The sequence below is a fragment of the Suncus etruscus genome, chromosome 7 (genome assembly GCF_024139225.1).
Source record: "Suncus etruscus isolate mSunEtr1 chromosome 7, mSunEtr1.pri.cur, whole genome shotgun sequence".
Taxonomy (NCBI): Eukaryota; Metazoa; Chordata; class Mammalia; order Eulipotyphla; family Soricidae; genus Suncus; species Suncus etruscus.
Window position 1 is genome coordinate 43,262,165 of NC_064854.1, and position 15,389 is coordinate 43,277,553.

Here is a 15,389-nt window from a genome sequence, read left to right on the forward strand (position 1 = left end):
AAGGGATGGAGAAAACCTTTGTCCAGGGTCTGGAAGGTTCCTGGTCCTGCTTGCCTCACCAATACTCTTCTGATGTTCCTCTGAGACCCTCATTCCTGGCCCAGTCCACACAGTGTCTTTCTTCCAGAGAAGGAGTCTTTGATGTGGGTGTCCCTCTGCAGGGCGACCCTAAGCTCAGGGAGAGTAGTGTGGTATCTGGAGGAGCAGCTAAGCTAAATTAGCAACTACACGCATGCTCCAGGCCCCTCTGCTGCCAACCTGGCCTGGACTCTCCTCTTCTTCCCTCCTCTCCTTTTCATATCTCTCTCTCTCTCTCTCTCTCTCTCTCTCTCTCTCTCTCTCTCTCTCTCTCTCTCTCTCTCTCTCTTTCTCTCTCTCTCTCTTCTCTCTCTCTCCTCTCTCTCTCTCTCTCTCTCTCTCTCTCTCTCTCTCTCTCTCTCTCTCTCTCTCTCTCTCTCTCTCTCTCTCCCCTCCCCCCCCCACCATAAAGCTGTGTTCATGAGAGGAGACAGACCATTCCAGCCAGAGCATGTCCCCAGCACCAGTGGGAAGCCAGATGTGGCAGCCATCTGACACTCAGTGCTTCGCAGATCTCAGCGGAGATGTAAAAGGAAGAGAGCTGTGCACTAAGATTTTGAGCCCTGGAGATGACACTGGCCCTGCCTGGAGCTGGTCATGTTCCTCCCCTTCTGTTCCCACATTCCTACCGGAAGTGATTCTCCACTGTCTCCTTCCTAGCCTCTCTGGGGAGTCCTGTGATGAACAGTGTCCGCCTCACCTGCTGGAATAGCATAAGGACAAAGTCACCACACAAGTGTGCAGAGGTCACTTTTGCATATGTCCCCACCCCTCCCTGCTAAAAGAAAACAAGACACAGGAGGCTCAGGTGCTCCCTTTCCTAGGGGATAGCCCAAGTCATGCATTTATGAGGCATGTACAGGGGTAAAGGCACTTACTTTGTACACAGCCAACCCTAGATTGAGCCCTGGAACCACATATTAACCCTTGAAAACCACCAGGTGTGTTTCTTGAGCTCTGAATAATTCCAGAAGTCTCTTAGGTGTCAGGAGACCAAGAAGGAAAAAGAGGGGGAAGTGCTTGGAAAGGGGATATAACAGTGAGTGGGTTAGAGAACCTAGGCTGGAAACCAGGAGTAATGTCATCGCAGTACAAGAAAAATATAATAACTTCCGTCACTGCAACACTAGGGAGCTGGTCTCATCAGGCATCATTTTTACTGTAAGATGTAATTTGGGAGCAATTGACTGAGGACCTGCTATCAAAGAATCACCTTCTGCCTGTTCAAGCTGGGGGATGCAGAGAGAGAAGGCGGCTCTCAATCCAACTTAGGGGACATTATTAGAATCAATTGTTACAAGTCTGAACCTACAGATCTAAGAGCTAGTTAACAGACTGGAAGGGAAATATCTAAAGTCTAAAACAAACAAACAAAAAAACAACATGGAGAAGAAGAGGTAGCTCAGTGGTGAAGGATGTAGTGGCATGTACCAAGACTCACAGTTCAAACCCTGGGAACTCAAGATTCCCCCAAGTATCACTGGGGGTGGTCTGGAGGCCCTCAGGACCTCTGTGCCTGAGCATTGAATCAACTGGCCCAGTTGACCAAGAATTGTCAGGAATGGAGTCTTACTTACTTGGGAGACTCCAACACAAAATCAAAGAACCTCAGAGAAGTCAAGAAGAATAATGCCATATATAGTCCTCCGAGTCTCACCAGGAGTGGTCCCTGAGCACAGAGCCAGGAGTAAGGTCTGAGTAGAGCCAAGTGAGGCCACAAACAATAACCAAGAGATGACAAGGTGAGGGACTATGTGGACTCAGGCACCAAAGGACTCCGAGAGAAGGGGAGGTGCTGCAGAACCCTCCGTCCCCACACATACCCCAGACCCACTTACCGGGTTCTCCTCTGTGTACTTGATGGACTGGGTGTGGCAGCGCATGAAGGCCACAGTGAGGAAGAGGTAGATAATGGCGAAGATGGTGTGCAGCCAAAGGAGGTTGTTGCTGGGGGCAAGATACAGCCTTGTCAGGGTTTTGCTCCCAGCAGGGGGTGGAGTAAGGTCTGAGCTTGATGATTCTCATGGCAGAGGCTGAGGACCAGTGGCTTCAACCCAGTTAATGGCCTTCAGCCCACAAGGACAGGTTTGAAGAGCCCCCCCCCCCAATTCCAGTCAGCCAGAGGACCTCCAAAATCACACATTCCCCATCCCAATTTCCCTAGAACTTCCTGCAAAGTAGCATCTGTCAGGACCTGGGTTTTGGGTGTCCTCTTCTGTGCCCTCCTGCCCACCACTCACTTGGTCTGTAGGTTGGCTATCGTTGTCCTCCCAAAACTGTAAGCGTCTTTGTCTGCAAAGAAGCACAGCTGCTTAGTCCCAGGGCCCTGGGAGACCAAGGGGTACTACCAGCCTCAGTTTTTGTGGGGCTCTATGGAGGAGGCTCAGACAAATCAAAGGTCAACCAAAGTCGCTGTTCTCAGGCACTTTTCTCAGGCAAAGTTCTCAGCAACTTAGCCTCCATGGGGTAAAGCTAAAATTTCAGTCCCTCATATCAGGAGACTCCAGTACCATTCGCATGAGAAACCTAGTCATCTTGAGCTGTGCTCAAAAATCATGACTGGGAACCACAGAGACTAGCAGGCAGATTGATGTTGGCTGGCACTGAGGAAGCTGGACACCTGGGGTACCCTGGAAATAGTATTCCAAGCTCTGGCTTTAACTTGGAGCACCCCAACCTCAGCAGTTACCCTAATCATGGCTCCTTCCCATGGGTAAGGGCAGCAAAACACAAAACAAATCTTAGAAAGCCTTGGAAGGAATCAGTCTTGAGTTTTTTTTTGTTTTTGTTTTTGTTTTGTTTTTTTGTTTTTGTTTTTTTTATTCCCCTCTCCAACTTAGAACCAGGAATGGATATTAGGGACCCAAGTCTCTGCCCTGACTAAGGGACTTCTCTAGATTTTTACTAAAAGAGGAAAGTTCAGGAAGTACCCATGAATCCTTCTCACAACTGATCATTTTTTTTTTGTTTAGTTTTGGGGTCGTACAAGACTGTACTCCTGGTACTGCACTCAGGATCACTCCTGGAGATACTTGGGGATCATATGTGTCACAGCAGATTAGACCCAGATCAGTTGTGTGCAAGGCAAGTGCCCTGTCTGCAGCACGCTCACATCTGACTTTGAGCAGGAATACTGGGGTGGTCTACAAGACCCTTTTCCTGGGGTTGCTGCTCTGCCTGGCCCCCACCCCCACCCCAGCCAGGACAAGGGTCATTACCCAGGAGGTTTCCCGAAAGGTTGACGGGCAGGATGACAGCCAGGGACAAGCAGCTGACAACCACCAGCAGGAAGATGAGGTGTCTCTGGAAGGACAGGTAGTGGATGGCATCCTCCCCACACCATTCCAGGATTTGATCATCACTGCTCAAGACACATAGACAGGAGGGTGAGTGGGAGAGAGGCCTGGCACCCCATCTCCTCTGTCTTCACGGCCCTCCCAAGGGGGCTCTTATGGTGATTCCCTGCTTCAACAAGTGAAGAAATGGGTACACAACACCTGGCTGGCTTTGCTTGTACAGAGAATTGTTGGTGATGCTCAGGGCTCACTCCTGGCTCTGAGCTCAGGGTTCCCTTTTGGCAGGGCTGAAGGGACTCATGGAGTGCCAAGTGTGAAACTGAGATCAGCCATATGAAAGGCAAGGCCTCATCCCTGAACCTATCTACAGCCTGAACAAGGGCTGTGAGGTGGGCTCCAGTCTGTTCCACACCAGAGGCCACAGAACAATCAGTCTCTAGATACTTCCACGCCCCTTTTGCATGCAGGGCTGTGTGTCTATAAAGACTGATCCCCCATCCCATCCCATGAACCTGCAAAAACACTGTACAGAGTGGAGCTCCTAGGGCCAGGGAGACACCTCCAGTCAGGGGACCCTTGACTTCAACTACGTGGCCCCATAAGCACTGTTTGGTGTGAACCTGGAGTTCCCCAAATCTTGTCAGAGTAACTCTGGTACTCACCAAAGGAACTGAGTATTGAACAGCCCATCCCTGTGGACCCTGGGCCCCCTGAACACTTCTTGGAAGGTTTCCCCCAAAGGAGAAGACAGTTAGGGTGTATTCTGTTAGAGCTCCACCCTGGCCTCCAATCCCCTCAGCTACCAGTAACAGGCCAGATTCCTGCCATGCCCTGGATCCCTGCCCACAAGGTCTGCTCTGCCCTTCCCATATGTTTGGAGGTTTTGAGTCATGTAGTAACTGGAAATTCTGAGTTCTGACAGGCAGAGTTCTGTGCTGCCAGAAGGGGCTCCCTGTATTGGGAAAGTTGGGCCAGGCAGAGCTCAGGGAGGAGAGTTGAGAATTGAAGCACAGGCTGGCATCAGCTGACCATGGTGGACCCTGGTTTGTCTGCTCAGGAGCTGGTTGGGGCATATATGAAGCTGCCCCATGTCAGTTGCCACAGCTGCTTCAGCAGAGCTGGCAGAGGCTTGGGTCTGGGAGATGGCCAAGCTTCCTAGAACTAGCATTTTTGGCTGCTTATCTGCAGGGCAAAGCTGTGCCCGTTATGCCACTGTTCTCATGTCTAACTAAACTATCAAAGGAACACAGAACATGATTATAAAAAGATATTCACAGAGCCACAGCCATATCCCACAGCCGCTACCATGTAAATGCATCAGCCTTGTTCTACAGACTCACTATTCTCAGAAGAGATGCAAGCCACTAGAATCCATGGATTATGCAAGTATTCCTGCTGAAAACTCTAGGGTACCCTTGTGGGGGACGGCAGGCCCAGTCTTCACCCTGCTGAAATCCCAGCTTCCACATCCACTTTACTAGCCAACTTCCTCACTGCACAACTAATTTCTGCAGACAACAAACCGACAAAAACTCCAGGTATGCCAGCTTGGGGGCTGAAAACTCTGGGGTCTTCTTGAAGTGTTGGCAGGCAGCCTCCCTTCACCTCTGTACTTCCAGAAGCCCTGGCAACCACACCTATGTCCCACAGCTGCTGCCACCTCAGCTCATGGCCCAGCTTCACAAATCCTGGAGTTCTGGGATCACCTCCAAATTCTTCAACAATGACACCCCAGTAGGGTTGTACCAAGTCAGAAGAGAAAGTGTCATTAAAGTCACTTAGACCTCCAGACAAAACATAGAACAACTAACAGCAAACAGCTTGGTAAACCTTCATACAGTGATTTAATGACTCCACTGTGGGATATGACAATTTTCACAAATTTTCTTTTACTAAAGTATTTTTTTAAATCATTCCATTGCCATTTAGTTGTAACAAAATTATTTTGTGCCTGCCAAAGGGGCTGGCTTAGGGGCAGATGAGAGGGAAACTGGGGATAATGGTAGAGGAAAGATTGCATGCGTGGTGGGATTGTTGAAAAACTGAATGCCAGGCCCAGAGAAATAGCACAGCGGTGTTTGCCTTGCAAGCAGCTGATCCAGGACCTAAGGTGGTTGGTTCTAATCCCAGTGTCCCATATGGTCCCCCGTGCCTGCCAGGAGCTATTTCTGAGCAGATAGCCAGGAGTAACCCCTAAGCACTGCCGGGTGTGGTCCCAAAACAAACAACAACAAAAAGAAAAAAAAAAAACTGAATGCCAAATAAAATAGGCATTTCCAAGTTCAAAAAAAAAAAAAAAAGAAAAGAAAAAGAAAAACTGAGTGCCAAAAGCACCTGTCCTATGAGCATGCATTCAAATAAAATAATAAACAAGTAAAACAAAAATAATCATGGGCCCAAAGAGGTAGTATATCAGGTAAGGTGCCTGTCTTGCAAATGACAGGCCCAGGCTCAATCCTCAGCACCTTGCAGGGTTCCCTGAGCACCCCCAAGAGTGTACAAAGCCAGGAGTAGGTCCTGAGCACCACCTGGTGTGGCCCCAAACCAAACAAAAAATATTTACACAAAAATTGAAACCAACAGGTGCTCAACTCTGAACCAAACTTTTCTATGACTTCCTCTCACTGGGGAAGGCTACTGGGAAGGAAAAGGAGAAGCCTTCTGAAATGTCAGTTGCTGTGTTGGCCCCGATAGGCCGTTAATATTTAATTGCAGCTTCAGAAAGTCAAAGGGTAGTGTTTTCAGGACCAGAAGGGATGAAACACTGCCAGCCACCTGTAGAGGTACTAGAATCGCCAGAGAACACAGGGCATCCCTGTGTACTGACCCAGAGAAGGGAGGTGGGACAGGATCACAGCAGGTCAGGGAATACATACAGGCTATGGATCCAGAACACAGCACAAACCTGCTGGGCTCAGCTGCTCCTGAGAACAATGGGCTCATACTTCTGATTTGCCCTGGTCCTGGCTGGCTGAGGTCAGGGGAATGTCCAAGGACAGGGGCTGGTCAAAGCGAAACAGCCATGAGCATCTTCCAGTGGTCAAAAGATAATTGCTTCATCTTTTCTTGCTAATCTGTGTTTGCTTTTCAGGCCAGACCTGGTCGTGCTCAGGGGCAACTCCCAGACCAGTGCTCAGGGGGCAGTTACTCCTGGCAATGCTTAAGGGACCATGTAGTATTAGGGATCTGACACAGGGCTCCTGAATGTAAAGCTTGTGTTCCAGCCCATGAGCCATTGCTCTGGACTCTTAACTGATTATTTCATTTATCTGACTTCAGTATCAATGAACCATGTGATGTGATTTTGCGGGAGCAGGAAGGGGTGAGGCTGACTGATAGGCTTTCACTGATCTTTTCTCCCTTCCTTGAACCCCTTTCTGCTCCCTCCTGCTCACCAGTTCGCTGGCTGCTTCTGCTTCCTGCCAGTTCCTCTAAGAACAACATCCCTAAAAGCTACTCTCCCATATGTATTGGTGACAAGGGAGAATCCACAACTAGTGGTGCTTAAGGGCCACTCGTGGCATCTCACACATATTGTTAATTTATCTGAATTAGGTAGAACAAGTGCAATTTCCTTCCTTCCTTCCTTCCTTCCTTCCTTCCTTCCTTCCTTCCTTCCTTCCTTCTTTCCTTCCTTCCTTCCTTCCATCCATCCTTCCTTCCTTCCATCCTTCCTTCCCTTTTTTTTTTGAGAAGGACTTCACAACCAGCAGTGCTCAGGAATACCTGGTGGGCTTAGGGGACCATATGTGGTGCTGGAGATTGAACCCAGGTTGACTGCATGCAAGGCGAACAACCTACCCACTGTACTATTGCTCCAGCCCAAGCAGTTGCATTTGTTTTTTGGTTTCTGGGTCACACCCAGCAGCGCTCAGGGGTTACTCCTGACTCTATGCTCAGAAGTCGCTCCTGGCAAGCTCAGGGGACCATATGGGATGCTGAAATTTGAAGCAGGGTCTGTCCTGTGTTGGCTGCATGCAAGGCAAACCCCCTACCACTGTGCTATTGCTTCAGTCCAACAAGTTTCAATTTTTGACCCCTTTGGTGCTGTGGAAACAGGCCCAATGCCCTACAACTAGCATGTTTCATCATTTGTAGGATTTCCTTTCCATATTTCAGCATCTCTGAAAAGGAGCATGATCATAGTGTATTGACTAGTATTGTTCTCATCTTCATGCTATGTAAGTAACTTTATCTGCTCAAGATGGTTTCTAAAAAAGAAAAAAAAAAGGCTTCCCAGCTGCCATGGAACTCAGCAGGTCTGACTGGGGGTCAGTATTCTGATCACTAGGCACCTCTTTCAGCATTTCTCTCTATAGGGCCCCACTTTTTTCAGTTGTTTTTGTTTAGTGGCTGGTCCTAGCTCAGGGCTTGGGGTTTGTTTCCAGCAAGCCTCAGGGGATCTTACAGTGCCAGGGATCAAACACAGATCTCTCACATATAAAGTATGTGCCTAGCCAGTTGAGTCATCTCTCTGGCCAGGCCCTGATCTTTGAAAAGCAGAAAACTTGGCACCAAATGAACTCATAGCATAAAAGCAACAGCTATTATTTTCTGTGCTATTCACTGGTAAAATGGCCCAGAAATGGCTTCCATCTAAATATATCAAGGGCCAGAGTGGCAGTACAGCAGGTAGGACTTTTGCCTTACACAAGGCAGGCCCAGGTTGGATCCCTGGTATTCCATATGGTTCCCTGAGCCTGCCAGAAGTGATTCCTGAGCACAGAGCCAGGAGCAACCTGTGTACCATCAGAGATGGCCACCCTGAAACTCAAAATAAATATATCTGTCAGAGGGCCCGGAGAGATAGCACAGCGACGTTTGCCTTGCAAGCAGCCGATCCAGGACCAAAGGTGGTTGGTTCAAATCCCGGTGTCCCATATGGTCCCCTGTGCCTGCCAGGAGCTATTTCTGAGCAGACAGCCAGGAGTAACCCCTGAGCACCGCCGGGTGTGGCCCAAAAAACAAAACAAAACAAAACAAATTCAAGCAAGCTTGAATTAGCTTATGTGGATGTGTGGGGGGCTGCCTGGACACATGTATTTTCAGCCAATCACCATTTTGGACCAGAATTGGAAAGGCTTCAAGAGACCCCGCCTCAGGACCAGACACCTGGGCTCTTCCTTACTAATCAGACGAACCCCTAGACAAATCCTCCCAAACAGCCCCCCAACAGACCAGCCAGGGCCTCTACTTACTGCAAGCGGAAGATGGCAGTCAGCCAGGGACAGCATCCCTGGAAGAGAGAGAAGGCGATTACTTTCCTGCCGCTAATCATTGCCCTTAGCAATCAACTGCTCATCTCACCTGCTATGGAAAATAGCCCCACATTCAACTGGCTACCCCTTTGCCTCATGTGTCCTCAAGCCTGCATCACTCTCAGCCCTCCCAAATATACACACTGGTCTCAAATTTTGGAAGATCTGTGCAATTGCACAAGGGGCAATCATGAAATCCAAATGCATAGCTGAAGAAAGCTCAGGACAGTGCTGAAGAAGCAGGCAGATGTGGATTTCTGAAATCTTGTTTCAATATGACTGAGTTTTGGACATCAGAGGAACCAGAGCAACAACTGGATGGGCCCTGCCATGGAGTTTAAAGGGGAAAGTAGAGCTTGACATTTTCCTCTCTCTTTCTTCCTTCCCTCTCTTTTTCTCTCCCTCCCTCCATCCCTTCTTCCCTCTCTCTTTTCTTTCTTTTTTCTTTTTTTGGGGGTTTTGGGTTTTGGGTCACACCTGGCAGCACTCAGGGGTTACTCCTGGCTCTGCACTCAGAAATCACTCCTGCCAGGCTCAGGGAACCATATAAGATGCTGAGATTCGAACCACCGTCCTTCTGCATGCAAGGCAAATGCCCTACCTCCATGCTATCTCTCTGGCTCACATCTATCTTTCTCTCTTCTTTCCTTCCTTCCTTCCTTCCTTTTTCTTTCTCCTTCCTTCCTTTTGTTTTTGGGTCACAACCAGCAGGACACAGAGGTCATCCCCATTTCAGTGCTGGGGGTCCCCCCTCTGGCAGTACTCAGGGGACCATGCAGTGCCAGGAAACCTGGCCTCCCACACACAAACTATGCACTCCAGCCTGTGGCAATATCTCTCCAGCCTCCAGTGCAACCCAATTACATCTCTTTTATTTGTGTTGGTGCCACACCTGTCAGTGCTCAGGTTTTACTCCTAGTTCTGGGTTCAGTCATCACTTGTGGTGGGACTCAGGAGACTAAATGGGGTGCTGCAGATCAAACCTGGATCAACTGCATGCAAGGCAAATGCTTTGCTCACTGTACTATCTGCCTCCACCTTCCTGATGGCATCTCTTAACTTCCATATGCCCTAAAGCTGGAAGGTTACACACTGGGAAAGACAAATATTTGTGCTTCATTCAACAATTACTAGGCATCTCCTAACATCAGGTGGGAAACAGGATTGGATAAGGTTGGGCTCCTGCCCACAGTGGGCTCCGAAGCCAGTAGGTCAGTCAATTATTAACTGTCCCACAAAGCTGCCCGCATGATAAAGATCAGGGCTAGGACCGAAAGAGTGTGGCTTGGGAGTTCATGCGAGTTTCAGGAACTGCAGCACCCAGCTGTCATCCTCCCTGTGGAATTTCCCAAGTACAGGCGTCAAGTTCAGATGGAGAAAGCAGCTCTCGCCAGCACTTGTGACTCAAGGCATAGTTTCTAGGGTAATGATGGAACAGAAGACCAGCAGCCCACCCCCATTTATTGCCACTACCCCCACACCCCTCTACCCCGAACACCCCAATCCCAGGCACAACTGTCTCTGTGATACCAACCAGCTCGTTTTCAAAGTCCTGTTGCCCAGAAGAGGAAGAAGACAATCTCTGGAATCTGGACTCGCTAGAAACACACAGGGGAAAACAGGCAGAAACAGAAATTCTCTTTTAAGTCTAAAAATTTATCTCCAGCATCTGGCTGCCTCTTAGAACTTGAGACTAACGTTTTCAACAGTTGGGGCATGATATACTCACCCTGTGGAAAATATAGACCAGGACAATGACCATTCTGAGGCTTGAAAGACTTGGAGAGACCTTTGGGCCCCATAACTCTAAACCTCAGAACCAATCTATTAATCTTTTATATTTCTAAGCATAGAGAGTAAAACTTGGACTAAGATCTGGATTTTGTCAAATCTAAGGCATTGCAGGATGTAAGGATTCTGTGAATCACTGAAAAAGAAAAATGTCTGGGGCAATGGGAAGAACACTGCTTAGCATGCCAGAGGTCTGGGTTCCATTTCAGAAGAATAAAAGAAGCCCTCCACACACATCTCAGCAATGTCAGGTGTTGACCCCCAAAACAAAACAAGTAGCATTAGCAACTATACATTGTTTTTATGGGATTCCACAGCCTGTGGGCCACCATTAATAAATAGCATTCCAATACCAGAACCAAAAGAAAAAAAAAGCCACAACATGTTCATTTTAAATAAAAGGAAAACAGAATTGGGGGCGGGGGGCACACCCGGCAGTGCTTAGGGGTTACTCCTGGCTCTGAGCTCAGAAATCACGCCTGGCAGGCAAGGGGGATCATATGAGATGCAGGGATTCGAACCACTGTCCGTCCTGGATCAGCTGCTTGCAAGGCAAATGCCCTACCGCTGTGCTATCTCTCAGGACCCGGAAAACAGAATTTTAAGTTCCTTTATTAGCCTGTAAATCCAGCCCTCACACTGGAAATCATCAAGATGTTTGTGATTTGTTCACTTTTTGTTTGTTTTCCTTCTCTCTGGTTCTATTTCTCTCTCTCTCTCTTTTTTTTTTTTTTTTTTTGGTTTTTGGGCAACACCCGTATGACACTCGGGTTATTCCTGGCTATACGCTCAGAAATCGCCCCTGGCTTGGGGGGACCATATGAGACACTGGTAATCGAACTGCAGTCCGCCCTTCGCTAGCGCTTGCAAGGCAGACACCTTACCTCTAGCACCAGCTTCCCAGCCCCTGGTTCTATTTATCCTGGTAAGAGACACATTGAATTTAGTTTTGGGGTTTGGGGCCACACCCAGCGATGATCAGGTGTTACTCTCAGCTCTAAACACAGGAATCACTCCTGGCAGTGCTCAGGGAACCATATGGGATGCCAAGGATTTAATCCAGGTCAGCTACCTGCAAGCAAGTGCCCTAACCCTGTCCTATCACTCCAGCACTATACACTGAATACTAACCTATAAAGTCTTCTTCTCTGTCTTATTCAAATTTCATAGTACCCTGGTATCTTCTTTTTTTTTTTTTTTTGTGGTTTTTGGGTCACACCCGGCAGTGCTCAGGGGTTATTCCTGGCTCCACGCTCAGAAATTGCTCCTGGCAGGCACGGGGGACCATATGGGACACCGGGATTCGAACCGATGACCCCCTGCATGAAAGGCAAATGCCTTACCTCCATGCTATCTCTCCGGCCCCGTACCCTGGTATCTTATCCCCCAGGGATAACAGGGCAGGGAAACCAACCCCAATAAGTTTGGGAGCCTGATCAAGATCACATATCCAAAGAGAGGGCCATTCTTCTGTAGTCCAAGCTTTTCTCCCACTTGGGCCAGAGTGATAGCACAGCGGATAGGGTGTTTCCTTTGCACTTGGCCAACCCAGGTTCAATCTCCAGCATCCCACATGGTTCCCAGAACCTACCTGGAGTGATTTATGAGTGCAGATTCAGGAGTAACCAGTGAGTGTTATCAGATGTGGCCCAATAAACAAAATATAAACAAAAAAGAGAACCCTCTGGGTGGTAACTTTGCCCCCAAAGATTCCTCATATGCTGCCTGAGACCCAAGCTCAGTTAAGCTAAGGGGCCCCACCACCTCTACTACATTGGACACCCACCACTTTAGTAACTGCCAGAACAGTGACTGGTGGGGGGATACTCCACTTCCTCACAGGCACTTTTCACTGAGGAGGTGTCTGTGGAATCAGGAGCAGGTAGGGTGTCAGGGAGAGGTGTGAGGTAAGACAGTCAGGGCCAGACCCACTTAAACTCACTTCCTATTGCTACATTCAACACAAGCCCTGGTGTGTGCTACAGCTGGAAATTCCAGTTGTGCAGATCTAGAATTATATTTCCTCTCCAGCTGACTGAAATGAATGCTCAGGGTGGAGTGGGAAGGACTCATTGTTTGGCCACAGACTTTAGGCTTTGAACAGACTCGCCCAACACAGGTGGAGGTAGGGGCCACCAGTCAGTGTGGGCCAGGAGAGAGGGCCGAGCTCTCCTCAGCCCTGTGCTCACTGACTTCACAGACACTCCACTCTTGCACCTGCACTCTTGCATCTTCTTCCTGATGATGAAAGCCCCAAGAACCTAAAGCAATGAGTTTCCTGCCAGCTTGAAGCTAAGTTTTTCAGCCAGAAACCCCAGCAAAGAGCTGGCATGTGAGTGCTGTTTTTCCTCATAGGCACAGCAAGAGTATGAAGGCTGAGGTGGGTTCAGACAGGGAGGACATGACTTTCGGTACAGGACCAGTACACCAATACTCTTGGTGAACATGTCAGGTCATGTATAGGTAAATTCAATGTGGGTTCATGTGTCCCAGCCCACATCACATACAAGCATATACACACACACTCTCTCTCTCTTTCTGCCTATCTCTTTTTCTGTCTCTCTCTCTCACACATACACATACATACATATTCTCTCTCTCTCAAGATGATAGAAATTCTTTACCTGTTTCTTTCTGATACAAGAGCAATGCGGCCATAATCCCAGAATCTTCTTCTTATGAAAGAAAACACCAATATTAACAGCTGAAAGTAAAAGAGATACCAAGTAAAAGCCCATTGGGTGATTGCTGCCGAGAAGAGACAGGTATCTCTTGGGTAAAACCACCTGCCTAGACAGCAAAGCTAGAACATATTGGTGGTCACTGAGCTCAGAGGGACCGGCCTGCCATTGCCACACAGCTTAATGGTCCCATGCTTTGTGCACCCCTTCACTGGCACCCTCAGGCTGATGCCCAGATAGTCATATTCTGGATCTGGTGGCTGGACAGTGGCATCTTTCCTTGGCCCTGAGCCCTGAGCACAAAAGTCCCTGCTGGAGAACAGGCTTTCTCTCTATGGGGTATTCCATTCATTAAAGAACCAACAGTGCAGGGGCTAAAGTGATAGCCCAGGGGGTAAAGAGCTTGCCTTGCATTCAGCCAATTCTAGTTTGGTCTCTGGTATCACTTATGTTCCCCAGGCACCATCAGGAGTCACTTCTGAGCAGGACTGAACATGACCGGGTGTGGGCCAACTCCTCCCTCCCCCTCCCCAAACAAAGAATTAAGTTAGCAGAGCCCCTCCCCATGCAGCCTGCCTGTAGTGGAGCACTGGGGTGTCCAAGGACAAGGACAAAGGGCTCTCAAATTCCTCTGCGTTCTATAATCTTAGTCTAGAATTCTTTCCCCTTTACCAGGGCAAGTGCTTAGACCTGTTCCTGCCACTGACCCTCTGCTAGGGGGTCCCCTTCAGGGCTCAGGCAGACAGAGCTCTATCCCTCAGATATGGGGGGTGGCTCAGTATGGGCTGGGTTCTACAGGGAATCTGGGAGGCCTGATGCCTAGAGGGGCTGAGTTCCCAGGAACTGTTTGAAAGCCTGATGAGGAAGTTGGCGCCATGTTGTCTAAGGCTGGTGAGTCATGTAGCAGGATAACCACAAAGGAGTCCCGGAGTAGCTGCCACCTGCTCTGGCAGCTGCTAAGACCTTGGGCTACTCATGTGCCACTCAGCTTTTTGTTTTGGTTTGGCTTGCATTTGTTTTATGGACCACACCCACTGCTCAGGGCTTATTCCTGGCTCTGCACTCAGGAATTATTCCTGGGGGACCATATGTGGTGCTGGGCATAGAACCCAGGTCAGTACCATGCAAGAAAATGCCCTATCTACTGTATTATCGCTCCATCCCTTCCTACAACAAACATCTTGCAATATCCCCTCCACTCAGGGTGCTCCCCTGGGAAGAGACCTTCTCATCTCCAGGCTCTGTATCTACCTTCCTTCCTTCTCCAGACTCCCACTGGACCCCAACTCTAACCTTCCCCAGATGACAGGGAATATCACCAGCCCTCCCTCCTCTGTGAGCACCACCTACCCTCACCTGCCTGCCCTTCCCAATCCAGGCTGCTCAGCCTTGGGCTCTTGCCCAGTCTCTGAGGCCAGAGGGGACTACCAAAGGGACTAGAACTCAGGCAGGGTTGGTCTTGCATCCAAGTTCCCCAGAATTCACTGGAGGGCAGAGTTGCCACACACAGATGTGAGTGGGGAGCCATGATTCTCAGGGTGCTTACCAGGAAACAGCAGACGTCTATGAGGAGGACAGTTGGGACACCCCCGAAAGTGACCCCCTGGAGCACGGTGCTATTCTGGGCCGAGTTGTAGCAGTAGACATCCTTGGATGGCTGCCCGAGGCCCAGGCGCTCACGGACGGATACAGCTTGGGACTGCCACAGGTCCAGGGGCAGGGACGTGGGCACTGTCATCTTCCCTGGAGAACGGGCCGGGCAGGGGGTCAGGGTGCCAATGCTTTGCAGTCTCCCCAGATGCTGCCCCCAAGGGGGGCTCTCCTCTGGGCGAGGGGTGGGGTGTGAGGAGTTGTCACTGGAAACACAGATACCGGGACCCCGCGTGCCAGGCAGTCTGCAGAGAATAGCTCCATTGTGGCCAGTGTCAGAGTCAGATGGATGGAGCAGATGGCCTGTCCAGGACACTAGCAGAGTGGGTTTAGGAGAGAAAGGCAGGACAGGGCCCCATAGCCTCTAGGGCTACTGCTTCTAGGGAGTCATTCCTGTGGGGTGCAGGGAATGATGGCAGCAAGGGGTCCAAAGCAGGGGACAGGAACATGCAGAAATAAGCAAGTGATGGGAGAAGTAGCAACAGCCAAGACCCTCTCCTGATGAAGGTAGAGACAACTCCACCCATAGAGTCGAAATAATAGGCCCCAAGGTGAAGGGGCCTGCTGCAGAAGGAGAGCTGATTCTTTTTTTGCTCCCAAGCCCCACCTCCTGCCGGCTGACAGATACATTGCTC

The 15,389-nt window shown here is 49.4% G+C and overlaps 1 protein-coding gene across 1 annotated transcript in view; it reads right to left on the minus strand.

Annotated features, from left to right (window-relative positions):
• TMEM63A (transmembrane protein 63A) overlaps window positions 1–14,901 on the minus strand; it is a 31,545-nt gene extending 16,644 nt beyond the window's left edge. Inside the window, exons 1-8 of the mRNA XM_049776441.1 lie at window positions 14,651–14,901; window positions 13,048–13,127; window positions 10,167–10,230; window positions 8,573–8,610; window positions 3,297–3,439; window positions 2,319–2,370; window positions 1,917–2,025; window positions 708–781 (exon numbers count right to left, since the gene is read on the minus strand). Of these exons, the coding sequence (XP_049632398.1) occupies window positions 708–781; window positions 1,917–2,025; window positions 2,319–2,370; window positions 3,297–3,439; window positions 8,573–8,610; window positions 10,167–10,230; window positions 13,048–13,127; window positions 14,651–14,842 (752 nt within the window). The 5' untranslated portion in view covers window positions 14,843–14,901. The remainder of the gene's footprint in view (window positions 1–707; window positions 782–1,916; window positions 2,026–2,318; window positions 2,371–3,296; window positions 3,440–8,572; window positions 8,611–10,166; window positions 10,231–13,047; window positions 13,128–14,650) is intronic.
• Between the last annotated feature and the right edge of the window lie 488 nt (window positions 14,902–15,389).